Below are 15,552 nucleotides of genomic sequence, written 5' to 3' on the forward strand. Positions count from 1 at the left end.
CACGTGTTTATGTTTCTTTACGGGCACAATTTGACATCTAGACACAATCTCGAATGTCAAACTTCACTCGCTGAAGTGAGTATCTCCCAACACAGAGCTGCAAGCAAGAACCATGATCCAAAGGAAGCGTTCTGCAACAAGACTGCTTTTAGACAATCTGGCAGATGGTACTTGTTCATTACACAGAAACTTGTCCTAGGAGAAAACACGCCAATTTACTTTAAAAAAAAAAAAAAAAAAAAAAAAAAAAGTTAAGTGGTCACACAGAATTAGCTGTACATCTCTGTCCTGGCCCGGAACGCCTCTGCCAAGCCAAGCAGGCCAGCCGTGAACATTTGCATACGTTAAAAACTGCCAACCGCATTATGCCTGCACTGGGCCAAGGAAGGATCATATAACCATGCAGCTGAATGAGCCACCACCATCTAAGCCACGTATGTATCGATTCAGGTCTGCCACGGATGTCTGTGTGAGTTTGTCATCCCTAAACCCTGACACCCACGGGTCAAACACCAACATTCCTGACAGTTTCCCAGAAACTCCAGCTACACTCCTCCTACTCAGTCCATTGCCACAGAATAATGGAAAAGGAAGAGAGGACCCAATTCACCTCTTTATTGTAAAAACATAAAAATAAAAACAGAGGTCTAAGGAGATTCAGTCATTCACACCTCAAGTAGAGCCAGTTAATTACTATGCCAGGACTGAAATGCAGGCCACTGGTGTTTTCCCATCATTTTCGCTTTGTACCACACCAGGAGAGATAAAAAGAATGAACATAATGCATCTGTTTTCCGCAAACATGTCCACACAATAAAGAAACAGGCTCTTATATACCTTGGTGTAGCTTCAGCAAGAAAGAAAAATTGTACAAGTCTTTTTTTTTTTTTTTTTTTTTTTACCTAAAATGCGTCTCAATGGTCCCTATGAACACATGATGCTTACAAACAAGATTCAAAGATATTGTCAAATAATCTGTTAACCACAAAAGCACTAGATACTGATTTGGAACCCCAACATTTTTTTCTCCAAAATGGCTCCCCTGGCAATTTCACATCGAGAAACTCAGAGACAAAGCAGCAACCAGTTTCATTCTGAAGCCAAGACCTTTGTAGTATATCCACCATGGTTTCACATATGGCCAACCAGCAACCCCAACTGTATGGTGTGTGTGTGTCGGGGGGTGGGGGGGGAGGGTGACAGATCTGCCTGATTTTCACGAGAGCCAGAGTGTGATTGGGGCCATTTGCTTTTCAGAAAGAGTCTAAGAAAAGAAGCACAAGTTACTCTACATGTCAGCAAGGATTTCCAGCTTTAACCAGTACACATGCTCCAGGCTGGCAGATAGAAGTTGAAAAGGACACAGCTTTGCAACCAGCCACCAGCTGAACTTGGTGGCAGGCTATAAAAAAAAAAAAAAAAAAAAAAAAGGCACAAATTATACATAGAAGGATGTGGGGGAAGGGGGAGAAGAAAATGCAATGAGCTAATGTTCCCACTTGGCATCTGCCTTTTGACTCAAAGAAAGAGATGGCTCTTTTCCAAAATTTTTCTATTATTGTGCTATCAGCTGCCTCTTGGACGTGCTTATAAAAGCGGAGAATGCCAACAAAACAAGACAAGATTTCTGTTGATAGTAGTAAATGCACAAGCTCCTTGAAATAATAGGGATTTCGCTATTTCTCCTGCAAAGGCTACTTTGGGATTATTATTCCCGGCACGAGCTTCAGGACATGTACAGCCAGGTCCTGTTGAGGACTATGCGAACAGCAAATTCTGAAGTTAAAGAGGTGCTACCTTGATTCTTTAATTTCCTCCTCCAATATAATTTAACTAAAGAACAGTCTGAAACTGATTGGCGCTGGATGTTTCTTGCTGGACTGGCATTCAACCAAATGAATTTCTATTAGTTGGCCCTTTCAAATCTCAGTATTGCTCTATTACACCAACTTCTTACTGTGAAACTGGAAATCAAAGAGAAAAAATTAAGCATCCAGCTTTTTTGAAAAGGACTATAGATTCTACCTACTTCGTGAGGGAAAGATCTTATTCAAACGCACAAACACAAAAAGGTACCAAACAAATGTACTAGGAATGATAGATTCAAACTCCAGTGAAGAACCAGGAAAGCTTCCAGCTTCCCTTTGGGGTGTAGAAAGCTAGGGAAAGCATCACTCCTCTCCTTACAATAAACATAAATGCTGGCCAACCTGCAAGTTAATAACTTTTTCTTGAACCCATCAGAGAGCTGTGGCAGTAAGGCAGCTAAACAGAGTCTGAAAAGGTACCTGAGCACTTGCTCACCTAGGACGGACTCTGCTGGACACTCAGAAGAACTCGGCCAAAACCATGAACGGATTGCTAAAGGCTTAGTGTGAGCTAGCCCCAGAGAACACAGACTATGTTCACAGAACATATAATGCAAAGTGTACTGGGGGCTACGATATACAAGAGTTCGCGTCCACTTCTAGGCTCTTCTCGGACCCTCTTGTGGGCCTCCCCCAAGGGACAGGTGAGTCCACAGACAGCATCCTTTGTCATTCCTGGTTCAGTCCTGGGAGAAAGAAGAGCAGTCAGGGCAGGAAAAGTTTGTAAAACAAAAGGCTGCTCAGATCCGTCTTCTCTATCCCCATGGAACAAAAGCCGTCATTGTCTGGGAGAAAGGCAAAAACCGCGGTTTCCCTAAGGGAAATGGTAAAAACCGACTGCAGCTTAGGATAGGGGGATGGGAAATGAAAAGGGACCTCTAGACCTGGGGATGGGACAGGAACACAGGGAAGGCCACAACTCTAATCACAGGGACACAGCCACTGCCTAAGATCAAGGCCTAATCACAGCGTACCCCGCTTGCCCGCCACCCGAGACTATAAAACACAGTAAGCAGCAGCAGCGTGTGCCTGGGAGAGGAGCATGAGAGCACATGGGGGGCCTGCCTGAGCCGCAGCGCAGAGGAAAGGCTGAAATTGAAGGTCAAGCAGACATGGAGAAAACCTCATCAGCAAATCAGCCCCCACCCTCAGAAACAAGGTAACCCCGGAGGAATCTGAAGTGCTCAGTGTTCAGGAGGTAACTGCAGCAACCCTAGGCATTTGGTAATACTGAATTATATAGTATATACGTACTAATATAGATGTTTTAATATAATATGTTGATATAGTAACTCATATAATTCGAAATGCAGTACGCAACAGAACAAGTAGAGAATAGGAATGGATTGGAACACCCAGGGGTGCTGGACTAAGTCAATCTAGTTAACGTTTATAGAAGATTCCACCCAACCAGAGAAGAATACACGTCAGTTTCAAGGGCACATGGCATTTTCATCAGGATGGACCATAAAATGTCACAACCAGGTGAGCCTCATCCTGGGAACGTAAACCTTCTTCAACTTTGAAAATCAAAATAATGTAAGAAGAAAAAACAGATTAATAATCTCAACAGATAGAATTTTTTAAATTACTACTTACAATAGCCTACCTTCCCCTCCAAAAAAAATACTTAGGTATAAATCTAATACGTGGAGGATCTGGATGTTCAAAAAATCTAGCGATATGAAAATATGATTACAACAAAACACTGAGTGAAAACAAGATACAAAACAGTATGTACTTTACAGTCAGAATTTTATAAAATGAACTCAAACCAAATATTTTTTGCATAGGGAAAAAAAGGCTAAAGAAGGCCTTTAAGGCCTTTAAAATAGTGTCTCTTTGGGGGTGCCTGGGTGGCTCAGTCGGTTGGGTGTCCGGACTTTGGTTCAGGTCACTATCTCACGGTTCGTGAGTTAGGGCCTCACATCAGGCTCTGTGCTGACAGCTCAGAGCCTGGAGCCTGCTTCCGTATTCTTGTCTCCCTCTCTCTCTGTCCCTCTCCCCCACTCACATTCTGTCTCTCTCTCAAAAATAAATAAACATTAAAAAAATTTTAAAGCAATGTCTCTTTGGTTTTTTATTCTTTTTTTATGGTTACTTATTATTATTTATTTTGAAAGAGAGAGAGAGAGAGAGAGAGGGGAAGAGACAGCAATTGCATGAGAAGGGGAGGGGCAGAGAGAAAATCCTGGGAAGGCTCTGAACCGTGAGCATGGAGCCCGATGCAGGCCTCGATCTCACAAGCCTTGAGACTGTGACCTGAGAGAAAGAAATGAAGAGTTGGACACTCAACTGACTGAGCCACCCAGGTGTCCCATGGTGTCTCATAATCACAAAGTGTTTTAAAGAAAATCAACCTGAAATTAATGTAAACAATTTGTAAAGCTAATCCCTTTGCTGCCACCTGGGTCTGTAAAATGTACTTCATGGAGTCTTGTTAGGTGAGTTTTAGAACTAGTCCCATATGCTCTTGAAATGATTCACTGAAAATAAAGTTCTGTGGTCAAAGGAGTTTAGAAAACATTCATGTAATAAACTGGTGTCCCAACTGCAGAATTAATTAGAATCACGCTGTTCTGGATCTTTAAGGGAATATAGTTTGCTATATTTTTTTTTCAACGTTTTTTATTTATTTTTGGGACAGAGAGAGACAGAGCACGAACGGGGGAGGGGCAGAGAGAGAGGGAGACACAGAAGCGGAAACGGGCTCCAGGCTCCGGGCCGTCCGCCCGGAGCCCGACGCGGGGCTCGAACTCACGGACCGCGAGATCGTGACCCGGCTGAAGTCGGACGCTTAACCGACTGCGCCACCCAGGCGCCCCAAGTTTGCTATATTTTTATAGCCTTGCAGTGTTTCCCAAATCTATCTGAATGCGGTACTTGAGGAGGGGAAAGTGAGACGTTTGGGACAGGGTTGTTTCGGCTGACCTTCCAAAGTAGGGTGCAGACATCACAATATTTTGCTTCTAAATACTTCAGTGTGTATCTCCCAAGAATAAGGGACTTTCTGCTACTTATCCACGATACCATCGTCACATCCAAGAAAGATTACTTCCCTAACATCTAATCTCTAGTCCAAATACAGAATTCCCATTTTCCCAAAAACTGTTTTTACAGTCAGTTTTTTAAGGTTCTCATGTTATGTTTGTTATTTCCTCTTAATACAAAGCAACACCCTGTTTTTTTCTTTTTCTTTTTTTTTTTTTTGACACGGCTTTTTATTTTTTTCCCTCAGAGACCAGTCTCATTGAATTGCAGAAATCCCATGTTTCATCTAATTATTTCTCCATGGTGTTATTCAGCCTGTTCCTCTATTTCCTGTATTTCCTGTATATTGACACTTATGTTGAGAGGCTCGGAGTCAAGATAAATACTTTTAGGAAGAATATGATGCCGGGTGTCTCATACTACATCCTAAGAGGAGACACACAACAGGCCATCGCATTAATAATACCGCTAAGCTTGATCAGTGTATTGAGGTGGTGACACCAAATCTCTCTGTTGCAAAGGTACATTTGCCCCCGTTGTTATCAGCATTGTGATAACTTCCTCATTGTCCTCTCAACAACCTTTTAGGTGACGGTTTTTGTAGTCGTTGATGGTCTCTGCAGGACTACCCATTATTTCATTGGGTTTCTTACTAGTTTTCATTTACCTTTTTAAAATTTCTTACAGGCAAATTTACTTTGTGATGTACATGTATGTGAGTTCTGACAAATACAGAGTTGTGTATCTACCACAATAATCCAGACACAGAATAGTTACATCACTTCAGAAAATGCCCTTGCGCTGTCCCGCGGGGTATCCTACATGAAGTTGAGTACAAAGCCCAGGCTCAACAGCTTTGCTCCAACTGCACTTGTCCCATAACATTTCCTGCCATGCCTAGTAGTGATTAAACCCCTGTGTGCATAGGAATAAAACCATGAAAACTTGTTTTAATAGAGACTCTGGGGCCCTACCCCCAGAAGTTAGGCATGCTGTTAGCGATTGTGATACTAGTAATCCCTGGATGAGACACGATGTAATGATATGAGAACGGCCCTAACTCTCTACCTTTCCTTCTACCCGTCCTCTTTGCAACGTGATTTTGCAGCTCCTGCCATGAGGAGGTGGCTTCTATTTCTGCATCCCAGGAGTCTGGGCGGAGACTCGTTTCAGCAACAAATACAATGGAATTGACAATGTACCAGCATAAGCCTCGTTTTCACTCTCTCAGAGCCCTTGGGCTGAGGCCTGGTGGATGAGCCTGGGCCAGCCGGCTGGATGAGGAGGGGTGCACGGCCTCATCTCCACCATCGCCTCACACGATGGTCACTCAGGTGAGTGAATGGGGTCATCCGGGGGCAGCCAGCTCCAGGTGACCTACTGCAGACACCTTAGCACAGAGGCCAAGCCAAGATCGCTTAAGCTTGGCCAGCTGACCTATATGCTCTAGAGCAAGAAAAAAATATTTATTGTTTTTAGTTGTGTATGTGTCTGTGTGTGTCCGTGAGTGTGTGTTTGGTGATCTGTTACATGGTAATAGGTGACTTATACACCATAATTCTGATACGCTTCACCCAAGAAATACTGACTTATCTCTTCTTCTCCATTTCTCTTACCGCCTTCCTCATTTAGGCTTTCATTTCTTGCTCGGACCACTGCTGTCATTCAACCTCCATGCTCACTGCTGCTGCTGACTGTATTCTTTACAGTCAGAAGGCAAGTTGTCATAACTGATGCATTCTTATCATCTAGCATAATGCCTGGTCCCCCAACCGGTGCTCAGTCTTTCTTTGTGGTGCCGACAGATTCGTAAAGCACAGCTCTGATCGCGTCCCTGGGCACACAGGACTCCACCGGCATTCACACCACATTCCAGGTCCATTTTCCACTTGGCCTATTTAATTCTAGGACCTCTGGGATCAGGCCACAGCCTTGCTTCCCACTCTTCTTCCCAGTCTTCTCTTAATGCTCCCTTCGAAAGTGAGGGCTGATGGACCACGCCCTTGCTGCCGGGTCTACGGGACACTGACTCCTGCCTGGAAGGCCTGCCTCCATCTCTGCAAACTCCACACGTCCTGGAAGGTCCAAGTCTTCTGGGAGCGTCTGGTAGCCGTGGTTAAGGAAGAGTTCCCCCCTTTCCCCTGCCTCTACCAGTTGGCCTGAGCCTCTCGGAGCTGAGCACTCCCACCTGAGCACCTGACACGATGGTTACCTGTTCCTTGTGGCATCTAGCAGGCATCTCCTCTACCTGAGATTGCGAGCTTGTTGAGGGAGAGTCCACCTTTTACCTCTCTGTATTCCCTGTGGTACCTAACACAGTCCATGAAACACAGCAAGACCTTAATAAATGCTTATTGAATGAATGAATGGATGGTTTTTCGTCACTAGTAAAACAACAGTAACGGTAATAAGCCAAACTCACAACAAAGATGGCAAAAATAAATACAGTGCTTTTCATATATTGGTCTGTAAAAGAATCTTCTGGAAAGCCTGCTCAAAATACACATTCCTAGGCTTTGTCCCCAGAGAGACTGGTTCAGTACGTCAGGAGTGGAACCCTAAGTCTGTGATTTGGGGGAAGGTTTGTGGGCAATATTTTGATATACAGTGGTATATACCTGCTTTATAGGTATGAATTCCAAGGCAAACTCCTTCCTTCATGCACCTATGAATTTTTTTTTTTAAGTTTCCTGACTTTATTTTTTTTTAAATTTTTTTTTTTCAACATTTTTTTTTAATTTATTTTTGGGACAGAGAGAGACAGAGCATGAACGGGGGAGGGGCAGAGAGAGAGGGAGACACAGAATCGGAAGCAGGCTCCAGGCTCCGAGCCATCAGCCCAGAGCCTGACGCGGGGCTCGAACTCACGGAGCGCAAGATCGTGACCTGGCTGAAGTCGGACGCTTAACCGACTGCGCCACCCAGGCGCCCCTAAGTTTCCTGACTTTAATGCCAAAGCATTGTGTGCAGTGAACCTATAAAAAGAACAGCTTTAACAATGCATACATAGTCTGGCACCTCATTAGCTTAGGTTGCTGGGAATATGGCATCACACCGCATTCTTTGTAACGACAATCTACACATATTTTTTTTATCTACATATCCTTTTTATAACCTATTTAAAGTTTAATATGTGACAAATAGTCCTTTTTCAGACCGTCTCACCGTGTGATGCATGCTTTAAAAAAAGAGAAGGGCGCCAAATTCCTACCTCGGTCCCAGAGGCTGGCTCTTAACGCTCTCTCCAGTTGTTCCTCTTCGCTCAGCCCTGCTGTGTATGCGTCATAGTCCCTGGGTACTTCTTCAGAGTAACCTGGCATGCCGTGGGGGTAATAATCCTGATACCTGGAGTAGCCTACAGTCACAAGGAAAAGGTTACAGAACATTGTCATGTACTGTTCTTTTCACTCTATTTCATTAAGCAAAGACAGTAAAATGACCGATGTCATCAATTTGAGTACAGTGATACTTGCCAAAATAAAACCAGACGACAAATGGAGAATGCCCCCATGGGGGTGGGCAGTCCTAGGTCTTATCACTGTTGTACCCACGGTGCCCAGCGTGAAACTGGAGTGGATTCTTACAGTTCAGAGCTACACAATCCTTGGGGAATGTTCTGTGAAGTGCTCACGAAAGTCAAGGGAATGGCTGAAATGATAGCTGATAGAGCCTTTCTGTCTGTGGCTCCATACAATGAGAGGCAGACTACCATTTAATGCAGAAACCACAGGATTTCTGTGCTGGGTATGATACTTTGGACACTAATAACTACAGTGAGATATACAAGGCAGTGTCTCTGTAATTATAATTGTATGTCAAAGAACATGGCTTCTATCAATGGTCCTTTCAAGAAATTGGTTGCTGGGTAAAACGAGAGAAGAAACAACCTGCTCATTAAATGATGCTTTAAGTATCAGACTTACAAAGCCCATTACTAAAGGTCAATTACAGAGCAAAGTTCACTTCTGCAAGGGGTTTCCATCAATCTTAAGTTAATTTGAGTTTATTCCTCACATTTCCTTTAACTGCCCACTTTTATGTAATTTGTTTGGAAGAGAATTTTTTCCCTCTAAAGATTACCAATCTAATTCTGGTGTAATAAGAGAGAAGTTAATAATAGTCTGTTTATCCCTTCTTTCCTTCTATTATCATAACCTTTGGAGGGGAGTTTTTAAATGTTTAATTAATGTGCTTTTGGTTGTTGATGAAAATTCCTACCCTGTATCCTTAAGTCCTGTGTCACATGTCTCCGTATCATCCAACACAGTACATGCCTGAGTTTAAACTTCTTATTGCTTTAGTAAGACTACGGGGGGAAAAAACCTGACAATCAAGCTAAAAAAGAGGAACGTTGTGGGGCAGAATCTGGTTAATTAAGATTTCATATTCAGAATATTTGATAATTGGTCCTGAGGCTATTTGAAAATTTACTTTTGTGTTGGTTATAAATAAAATGCAAGATTAAAAGGGAAACAGTTTAAGTATCTCCCATGGGAATTTTCAGGCACTCAAAAAGTCTTTATTTTCATAGAAACAGTGAAATGATAATAAAACACACTGATCTAGTTTCAGCTGATAATCTAATGTAATGATACACATTTATACAAATATTTGTCATGCAAAGTATATGTGTCTATTCATTATGTTTTCATAGCAGCTTTAAGGGGATATAATTGACATACGATATAATTCACCAATTTAAAGTATACACCTCAATGGCTTTTAGTGTATTCATGGAGTTGTGCCATCACCACAACCAATATTAGAACATTTTCACCACCCTAAAAAAGAAACCTCTACCCGTTAGCTATCGTCCCCTGTCCCTCCCAGCCCTAAGTAACCACTAATCTACTTTCTGTCTCTATAGCTATGACTATTCTGGACAATTATATAAATGGAATCATGTAATATGTGGTGATCTGTGTCTGGCTCATTTCATTTAGCATAATGCTTTAAAGGTGCATCCACGTTGTAGCATGAATGCGTACTTCATTCCTTTTTGTGGCCAAATAATATTCCATGAGTGATTATATCACATTCATCAATTGATAGACATTTGGTTTATTTCCACCTTTTGACTCTTGTGAATAACATTCATGGGCAAGTCTTTAAATGGACACATGTTGTCATCTCTTTTTTTTTTTTTTAACATTTAGTTGTGAGAGACAGAGAGAGAGACAGAGAGAGCATGAGCGGGGGAGGGACAGAGAATGAGAAGGAGACACAGAATCTGAAGCAGGTTGCAGGCTCTGAGCAAGCCATCAGCACAGAGCCCGATGTGGGGCTCAAACCCACAAGCTGTGAGATCACAAGCTTGTGAGGTCACAAGCTGAGCCGAAGTTGGATGTTCAACCGACTGAGCCACCCAGGCGCCCCGACATGTTATTTCTCTTGGGTATATACCCAAGAGTGAGATTCCTGGGTCATACGGAACTTCTATGTTTAACCATGTGGAAATGCCAGAATGTTCTCCAAAGAAGCTGTGCTATCTTAAATTTACACAAAGCAATGTTTATGGGCTCAGATTTTTCCAATCTTCACCAATGCTTCTTACTATCTATCTTTGTAATCATGGCCATCCTACTAGGTGTAAGTGGTATCTCATTATGGTTCTGATGACTAATTACACTGAACATCTTTTCATGTGTTTATTGGTCATTTGTATATCTTCTTTGGAAAGCAGTCTATTCAGAGTCCTTGTCTACTCTTACTGATTATTACAATACTCTTCTACCTTGGTACTGTTTTACTACATGTCCTGGAAAGTCACACACAAAATGAATGATCAAGTAAACATTAAATAAAAAATGTTCAGGATTTGGGGAATTAATTCTGACAAGCTTTGCTTCTAAAGTAGTAAAAAATTAGTGGAAATTTACTAAATACCTCCAATGGCCCAACTTCCACATTGTCTCTCATGTTTCTCATGTCAGAATACTAACATTATGGTATTTAAAACAGAAAAGGACACGAGCAAAGTGCCCAAATCCTCACAATAGTGTAGGACTGAAGTGGGATCTGGATTCAAATTTAAATATGGACACCTTCCTCAAACTGGTCTCTACTCAACTTTCCTATGAAAAAAACCGAGCTCCCACTGCTATGTTGGGGAACACCCACTAGCAGGTTTTATATCCTGAGAGTAAAGACTGCAGCAGTGTTACAAATATTGCTTTCCTGAATTCTCACCAAAACAACAGCAACAACAAAACCTTCCACATAAGGGCAAACAGTTAAAATATAGTCAGTATGTCTACTTCACGTAGAACCAAAGACAGGGGCAACTTCCAAAACATAAGGGAATACTTATGGATAAGTCATTAAATACCATGGCATGCTTTAGCAATCCCTGAACAGAGAGACTGCCCAATTCTCTGGGAGTGCCAACTACTTTACTGCAACAGAAAGAAGCATATTGGGCACTTTCCCATATGGCTCATTACCACTTTCAAACCACTGTGGAAAGTGATTCTGTTACAGAAGGTCTAAGCAGCATTTCTACCTATCTACCTTCGAAAATGTTCAGCTAATTCAAAACCCGAAATAACCCCAAAGCACTGAATACCCATTTATACAGATATCAGAATTACTGCATACATCTATAGAGTTTCAATTACCACGTAAATTTGCTACAATTTGAGACAATGTTTTCTTGACACAGAAAAACATTTTTCTTCATGTTATTTCTTAGTTAAAAAACAACCCAGAAGCGCCTGAACGAAATAAAGTCTACAACTCTAAACATCTGAATATTATAAAATCTAATTTGGTACTTGTCAGACAAAACATAGGGTGAAAAAGGAAAAGCTTTAGTAAGTTAAGTCAGAAAGACTAGTGTGGTTAAAGGTTCTCTATCATCAGTCATAAATCATCAAGAAGACTAAAACTCCCATCAATATCTATTATAATAAGAACAGGTCTCCTAGGACAAAAAATTTTCTTCAGCTGTTCCACTGGCCCAATCAGATATTTTTAAATCTTCATAATAAACATGGCTGGAAAAACCCAACAATCAAACACTTAAGATAAATAACTTTAAATTATATCCTGCAATGAATACCAGTTTAATATTCTTTTGTAGCTATATACTTTGGCTCTGTAGTAAAAGAAATTCTGGTTATCATTATTCTATTAACTACTCCATCTGTTCCTTATACACATACCAGGATTTCATGGCAAAAGAGATCAAGAAACACCACCAAGATTAGAAAAATTGGTAACAGCTTTTTAAACATTCATGAGGTTCTTTGACCTATAAAGACTCTTCCAGCTAAGGACGGCCATATTAAAAATAAATCATTACTTGTAAGAGATACACATGCTCTCATACAAGTTCCCTAGATGACCATTAGCATGGCCACCTGGCCTTATGTAGCTCTGCTTTTGAAGAAATCCAGTCACTTCAGAGGAAGGAATATAAATATGGTAATCTTACAGGGGATAAGAGAGAAAGGTAAAAGAGGCTTTTATTTTTCCCCTTAATTCTCTGGTCTGTGTGTCTGCTCTGTGCATGCCTCTTCCAAATGAAGGAGGAAAGGAGCAGGTTTCCCTTTTTACTATTTTTTTTAATAAGTTCCAAAAAAAAAAAAAAAAGAGGACAGAGAAGACAGTAAGGGGAACCGCCCTATTTCGTTAGGATAAATCAGCAGAATGTCTGGTCCACCTCCTATCCCTGTACAATAGAAAAAGCAGAGGCTAGGAATCGGTGAGTGGCACTTTTGGTCCTGGTTTTATCACTAACTAGCTGTATGACTTTAGTCAAATTACTTAACATTCCTAAACTTCAATTTCCCAGCTGTCACACAAGACCTTAGGACTAGGGAATCTACAATAGTTTAAGACATGCATGTCTGTGCACAAGTATATTCTTATTATTCTCTTTGTCCAGAGGAACATTCCTGTTACTTTTGGGGATTTAACAAATCAACCAGGAGAAAGGCCTTTTTTCCTCTACCGATGCCTAGTGTTAGGGGCCATGTTCTCTGCCAAGTAGAGGGGATAAAGTCAACAGAAGTGAGAAATCACAATGGGAGAGAGGACCAAAATGGGTCTTCCTGTCCAACCCACCTCTTCCGACTTACACGGGCCAATAAAGCTCTTATAATTAAATCAGTGTAAGCTGGTCGCCATAACCAACAGATGAAAGGAATCAATGCTCTTCCAAATGAGTATATTTATCAGCTTAGTCAGTAACTACTCATTGCACTTATCTTTAGGTGAGCCCACAGACAGAGGGAGGTGAGCTGGCACTCCCCAACACCTGTTCCTCTCCTGCACCAAGACCACAGTTGTAACATTTTAAGCATTCAAATTAGCACAGGCAAAAGCCTCAGAAGTGAAATCTTTTCTTGGGGCAGCAACAGTATTCACTTCTATGGTTCCCAAGTCTATGTAAACCCAATCACCTAAGCCTATGATTTTTGTTCTTGATTTCATTAAAACCACCTGGGTAGTTAAGAAAAAAAAGTCCAATTCCCTGTATCTGTCCTCATTCTGATTTAATTTGTCCTGGATGAATTCAAGGCCTGGATATACTATAAAAACTCTTCAGGTGCTTCATATGTATAGCCAGGATTGATAATCATGATCCAAACCTTTATAACTACATCAAACACAGAGCTTGAATATATAACTCCAATAGTATCACTCCACTGATTAAATCCTCCAGTGGCACTCTGACACATTCTGGATAATCTCAAACAGGCTCTTTAGTAAAAGCCTGATAATCCCTTTCTTCCCATTGTTTTGCTTAACTTCTACTTATTAATTCAAGACCCATTCTCCACTTCCTCTGAATAACCTCCACCAACTGCAATCTTACTCCTCCTTCTCAGGCTGCACACTGAATGTATCACGCTAATACTGTTGAAATGGATTTCTACCTCTGCTAGAAAGGAGTAACTGGACCTGAACTAGCCCTTCCACCATACTCAAGTAGAAAACTGGAGAAAATATATGAAACAAATAGACATTTTGAAATACAACAGACATTGTATAACAGGCAATACAAGATTTTGAGCCTTGAGAGAAAGGAAATAGGCCTGTAGGTGCTTCCCGGACTATGGTACAGGGAAAGGAGACATGAGCAGGTGCAGCAGGGTCCTCGTGATGAGCTGACATTTGCAGGGCAGAGTATAGCAAAGGAGAAAACTAAATGTACAGAAAAACCTTCAGAAATCTGCATGGGTCCTCTGGAGATTTGGCTGAATTATTAAGCCAGGCATGTGTGGGTGAAATACCATGAGACCAAGGAAAGAATGATGAAGATCTACAAGTTGACCAATTCCCAGAGCTCAGGCAGGGCTGGAAGATCTCTGCTTCCCAACCAACCAGAACAGAGAGCCCTTGCTGAACAAAGGCCATTCAGGAGAGACCCCAGAAAAGTGATACCTCAGTTGTAGCACAGAATTAACCATAGAATAAGAGTTATTTTAGACTCACCTTAAAGAACTTAAAAACAAGTGCCAGAGGGATCAAACTGATCATCAAGAAACTTAACTGTGTGTCAGAACAAAGTTTAGTTTTCTCTGAAATAAGACAAATTCAACACCGCAAAATACACAATGTCTAGTATCCAATCAAAACTTACCAGACAAACAAAAATTGTGCCCCACAACCAGGAGAAAAATCAGTGTGTATTGTAGCAGGTATATATATATATATATATATATATATATTACATATATATTTATTTATGAGGGGGAGAGAGAGAGAGAGGAGGCACAATTAGGAGCCAGGGACTTTGAACATAAATATTATATCTATGCTCGGGATTTAAAGAAAAACATGAATATAATGAGAGAAGACATGAAAGACAGAGAAGAGAATGAAATAGGACTTCCAGAGCTGAAAAATACAATATGTGCGTGGAAAAATTCACTAGACAGGATTGACAGCAAACTCGACCTTGTGGAAGAATCTGAACACACAGCAATAGAAACCATCCAAACTGAAGTCCCCACGTACCCAATTACACAGAGTCTCAGATTTTTGTAAGACAAAATGAAGCGATCCAACATTGGTGTGACTGGAAATCAGAAAAGGTGGGGGATGTTCTTTAGTGAAAAAGCTGGAAAAATGGATTACCAAGAGATCTGAACTAGAAGGAAATGTTTAAGAGAATTCTTGAGGCAGAAGGGAAATGATAAAAGATGGAAATTCGTATCTACATAAAAGGAGTCTCCTATTTTTGTGAAGTAACTCGCACAAGCCCTGGGCCCATCTCTGAGCTAAGTATGTGATGAACAGACCCAAGCGGGGATTAAAAACAAAAAAAAAGCAGGGGCACCTTAGTGGCTCAGTCAGTTAAGCATCCGACTATTGATTTTGGGTCAGGCCACGATCCCAGGGTTGTAAGATCGTGGCCCATACTGAGCTCTGTGCTGAGCCTTGAACCTGCTCAAGTCTCTCTCTCTCTCTTTCTCTCTCCCCCCTTCTGCCCCTCCCCCTCTCATGCACTCTCTCCACTCTCTCTCAAAATAAAGAAATAAATATTTTTTTTATTTAAAAATTTTTAAAAAATGCAAAGGCTTTAAAAACTGAACTGCTACATAACCCGCCACACAAATATCAAATTAACCCACGAGAGGTACATGCATGAGAATGGATCAAATAGCACAGTAGAAGATCTGAAAACTGAATTGACATTGGAACCTAATCACCCACAGAAAGAGAGACAGAATTTGTGTTCTAA

The 15,552-nt window shown here is 41.3% G+C and overlaps 1 protein-coding gene across 12 annotated transcripts in view; it reads right to left on the reverse strand.

The window, feature by feature from the left end:
- Positions 1-15,552, reverse strand: part of RHBDD1 (rhomboid domain containing 1) — a 175,175-nt gene that overhangs the window by 86,756 nt on the left and 72,867 nt on the right. For 4 of the 12 annotated variants that reach the window (XM_058702834.1, XM_058702827.1, XM_058702841.1 and 1 more), the window contains 2 exons: positions 8,071-8,214; positions 766-1,402 (listed from right to left, as the gene is read on the reverse strand). In XM_058702834.1, coding sequence (XP_058558817.1) covers positions 1,296-1,402; positions 8,071-8,214 — 251 coding nt within the window. In that variant the 3' untranslated portion in view covers positions 766-1,295. Of the gene's footprint in view, positions 1-3; positions 132-163; positions 196-248; positions 743-765; positions 1,403-4,706; positions 5,286-8,070; positions 8,215-15,552 lie in introns of those variants that run through there. The other 8 variants (XR_009254702.1, XR_009254703.1, XM_058702819.1 and 5 more) reach the window with 6 other exon arrangements.

Source organism: Neofelis nebulosa, chromosome 2 (genome assembly GCF_028018385.1).
Source record: "Neofelis nebulosa isolate mNeoNeb1 chromosome 2, mNeoNeb1.pri, whole genome shotgun sequence".
Classification (NCBI taxonomy): Eukaryota; Metazoa; Chordata; class Mammalia; order Carnivora; family Felidae; genus Neofelis; species Neofelis nebulosa.